This window comes from Centruroides sculpturatus, unplaced genomic scaffold (genome assembly GCF_000671375.1).
Source record: "Centruroides sculpturatus isolate CEXI.00-Female unplaced genomic scaffold, Cexi_2.0 scaffold5378, whole genome shotgun sequence".
Lineage (NCBI taxonomy): Eukaryota > Metazoa > Arthropoda > Arachnida > Scorpiones > Buthidae > Centruroides > Centruroides sculpturatus.
The window spans coordinates 1-4,486 of NW_019389465.1; the positions used below are offsets into that span (position 1 = coordinate 1).

General features: G+C 29.5%; 1 protein-coding gene across 1 annotated transcript; it reads left to right on the top strand.

The window, feature by feature from the left end:
* Nucleotides 1-3,504: 3,504 nt before the first annotated feature.
* Nucleotides 3,505-4,383, top strand: LOC111617278 (mucin-7-like). Its single transcript, XM_023358591.1, has one exon. The coding sequence runs from the start codon at nt 3,547-3,549 to the stop codon at nt 4,159-4,161; it is 615 nt and encodes a 204-aa protein (XP_023214359.1). The 5' UTR covers nt 3,505-3,546; the 3' UTR covers nt 4,162-4,383.
* Nucleotides 4,384-4,486: the final 103 nt, after the last annotated feature.

Below are 4,486 nucleotides of genomic sequence, written 5' to 3' on the forward strand. Positions count from 1 at the left end.
ATCTGAATGTAGTAAACTTTTGTAAACGAAAGTCTGACTGTCTTCATCTTTTATTTATTCTTTTTATTGTCTAGTAAAATTAAATTGAAAGTTGATTTAGGTTTAGTTATTTTGCGTGTATTTTGAAATATATGTTTTAATATATAACACGTTTCGTGGTTGTTTCGTTTAAGGAAAAGATGCTGTTTTTAAGAGTAAAAGCTTTAAAAATCCAAGGAAACATTATACAATTTTTTTTATATAAATTAATGTCATTTCTAAAAAATAAATATTTCTGTTTTCTGTTTCAGTATTGCTTGCATGATTGAAACTCTTTTAAAATGGTTTGATATTTAATAGTAACTGTACAGATGTTAGAACCAATATTTTTGAATTTTTGTCATATTTGCATCTATATATCTGGTTATCTTTTTGTTTCATTGATTGTATAAAGTAATTACCAAAATGCTTTTTAAATTTTGATGTCTATCTGCATATTTAATTGGATTAAAATGTTTATAGCAAATGTTATACCCATCATTAGATCTTATTACTGTCAGAACATGACACTTAGCTGATATTTTTAGATTTTTCAACATGACACTTGATTTTACATTCTCTTTTGTCATATATAAAACTATAAAAACATTTTAATATATTCAAATTATTATTATTTACAGTCTTTTCAGTTTAAATAAATAATCTATACCGAGTAAAAGATAAAATTTCATATAATGTACGTAAATGTCGTCCATCTTTATTGACAAGTGGTTTTTTATTTAAAAAATTAGCCGCTTTATTTAAATGGTATACTTTACACTCTTCACCTGACTAGTCTTTATAACTATATAATACGAGACTGTTTGAATGTATATTTAATTTATTTAATGATTCCATTTATTCTTCTAAGTAGCCCTATCTTCTTGTATCATTAAAGTGCAGTTGTGAAAGCATAACTAAGTTTATTAATTATTCCAACCTTACAGTCAACTTACAAATTATTCATAATTATGTAACTAGTTCTGTTCGTGTCTTACAGAAATAGGAGTTTACATTTCTCTTTTCTTTTGTTTACTATCTTTTACACAATGCTTTGATCTAGTTCTATTTGGCATCTACTGGTTCACGTTCCATGTCTCCAGCCATAGGTAAGTTATCGAACTTAATTCCGTTTAAATTCATTTTGAATATTTCATCAACCTTATGTCTTATCCAGCCAATGATGATATTGAAATCGTCTTGGAGAGGCGAAACAGCACGTGTCTTACTCATCGCTCCGTTTCCGTGAGTGACGGTGTCGCGTGTTCACACCCACCGATGATGTCATTAAAGAGATGGGAAACCCCCATTCTCCCCCTTTAACACTGGTAGACTCCACGTCTCCCTTCCGCCCTCCCCCAGCCTGACCTCATTTGGCTGGTCACACCTCTCATACTAGAAAGTTGTGACACAACAAACAGCTGTTCGGGAGATTTATTGATGCACTAGGCTATCCTGACATTGACCTTGAAAGAGTGGGAAGGAACGATAGGGGAAGTTTTATTTGTCATCCCACCGCAAGACTAGTTTACAAGACCGGTTGTTGAAGATAGAACCGAAATTCTTACAGGATATCTCTCTTGAGTGATGTGTGACGTCACTTGTTTTACCAACCTTGTAGATAGGTCAATCACATCCTACTCTAGAATATTTAAAAAAAAAATTATTGCATTAGAAAAGATGCTGCACAGTTTACGTCTCCAGTGGTACCGTTGATACAGAGTTTTTTTTTGTAATTATCCATGCTAATTTTTTTTTATTTTTGTTTTACTTCAGCTCCATGCCCTTGGCAATTATTATCAGTATTTAATTGCTAGAAAATTATATACTATTATACTTCATTTAATTTTTTAAAATAAAATTATTCCTTCAAAATGTAGTTCCAAAGAAAAAAAAAAAAGCATCATTATTGATTAAGTTTTTTTCCTATTTAAGAATAAAATTAACTAAATTATTTCAGGATTTATCTCTGTCAAAATTAAATTATCTCGACTAGCGATAGGAGAAAGTTAAGAAAGAACGAGTTATTTTATTTTGCTGCCAAATACAGTTTGTGTGCATTCGCATTATGAACAATGAAAAGCGGAGATGATAAAGAAAAAAAATAATAATAATAGTATTTTTAATTAAATAGATTTAAGAAAATATAAATAATAAGATTAATTCTATTAAGTTTATTTAGTTTTAGTCGGACAAATATTTTTAAAATTGTTTCCTTGGCGAAATGATATTATATCGGCAGAGTTGACTTTAAAATTTGCATATTTAAGAAGAAGTTTTTAATATTTTGCAGCATTTTTAAATATATTTTAAACTAAAGCTAATCTCGTATTAAAATTTTTAAAAAATTTTCTAATTTACGAATTAAATTTATTAATTATGCTTATTATTAATCATTCTTGTAATGAATTTAGTATGATTACGTTGTACGGTCTCTAAGGCTATAAATAATTTGATTTAACTAATAAATAAACTGAAAAGTGTAATAATTTTAAATTAATATTGAGAAATATACATCTCTCCAGTATTAATTTAGAGAAGGCTTCTGATTTATTGTATAATATTTGTTTTATAGCATGCCAGATCCTCTTGAGGAAATCTTCCAATTACAAATGTTTGTTAAAAATATAATCAATGTAAGAATGAGAAAACAAAAATTTACCAATTATTTTGAAGACAAATGTAGTCTATATAATGTGTTTGTTAATTCTTTTCTTAAAAATGAAGGCTTTAATTCTCCATTTTCATATCAGTAACGATATTTTAAAGTCAGTAAAGCTTAACAATTTATTTATTGATTGTTTTACAGTTTATACTGAGTAGTAGCAAAGTTTGTTTATTGTTTTGGGATATTTATAAGTACAATAATTGGCTCTTAGCACGAAATATATAGTGAACCTTCGATTGATTTATTTTAATGGATTGAAAATTTAAACTGGCACAATGACATATGGATTTTTTAACTTTGAAATGCGAATATNTATTTTTTTAATTTTAAATTTATAGCTTTATGTTTATTATTATTTTTTTTTTCTTCTTCTTCTTCATCGTGTAATTTTCAAAATGAATAAATTTTATTATGCAAATAAAAATGCATGTCTAAACAAAGTTATATGTTTGCTTTAATGCAAAGATATCAGATTGTTAATTCAGAATATGATACAAAAAATTCATACTGTTGACTCGTATAGTTTCTACTGAATATTATTAATTCTCACTTTAGCATTTGCTGTGTTTTTTTTATTTAGTAGAAACAAAAACAGTATAATATAATCATTTTAGATCCATTTTGTAATAAATTTTATTATTTAAAACTTCATTTAATTATTGATATTAATATTGAATCTGTATTTTTAAAATATAATATGAATATCAGTTAGAAATATTCTATAGTTAACTCATTTATCCACATCACATATAGTTTCACTGAGACACCAGTTTTAATTTCCAGGCAATTATCCTCGCCCTCAAAGCTCAATGGGTTTACAGGGGTATGGGACACAAGGACAGAACAGTTATCCTTCTCCCATGAACAATCCTAACTATCCTTCCCAGACAGGGATAGTTCGTTTGCCTCCTAGTGGTACACAGAATTACCCAGCTTCTACTACAGCTGGCTTTATGAATTCCCAATATGCCGGTCCTACCGGATATGGAATGATGCCTCCACCTAGCCAGTACTCCAAATCCACCATGTTACCACCTGGTAATGCACAGGCAGCAGCTCAAGCCGCCATAGTGGCGGCAGCAAATTCTGCTAGTATGCGTTCTTCACCGATGTATCTACGGCAGCATTTACAACAAAAAATGTACAGTGGAAGTTATAACAGTATGCAACAGCAACCTGGGATACCAAATTCCATGCCTGGACCCCCAACAACACCAACTCCGGCACCTTGTGGCACCCCTAATGCCAGTCAGGATGATTCTCCTATGCTTCCTCCTGCAGTCAGTACTCCCTCTTCTTCCCAACATTCTAGTATGTCACCTCCTTCTGTGTCTACACCAATTACAGAAACTTCCAACGCTGTAACTTCGTTGTCATCTAGTGGTTTTACTCAGACATCTGCCCCATCAATAGGTAAAATTTCATTCTGTCACTTGTGTCCATGTCATTTCTGTCACAATAGTATGTTGTCTTAATTTCTAATTGTGAAGTGTTTTATTTTTTTTCTCTATCTGTATAATATTCCTTTTATCTTAACTGTCTTTTATCCTTTTTAACACTCATTTTGATCATTATATATTTATTTCCCCTTAGAGCATGAGGCATTTCTAATCATTATTTTTATCTCATTTACATGAAGGCATTAATTAATTATGTGAGAAAATTCTAAATAATGTATTTGATTGATCACTTTTATATCATTACTAACGGTTACAGGCAGATTTAATTTTTATCCCTTCTTAATTTCCTGATCCAAAATTTATATAGGTTTTTAATAAAATAACAACAAATCTTTAATAT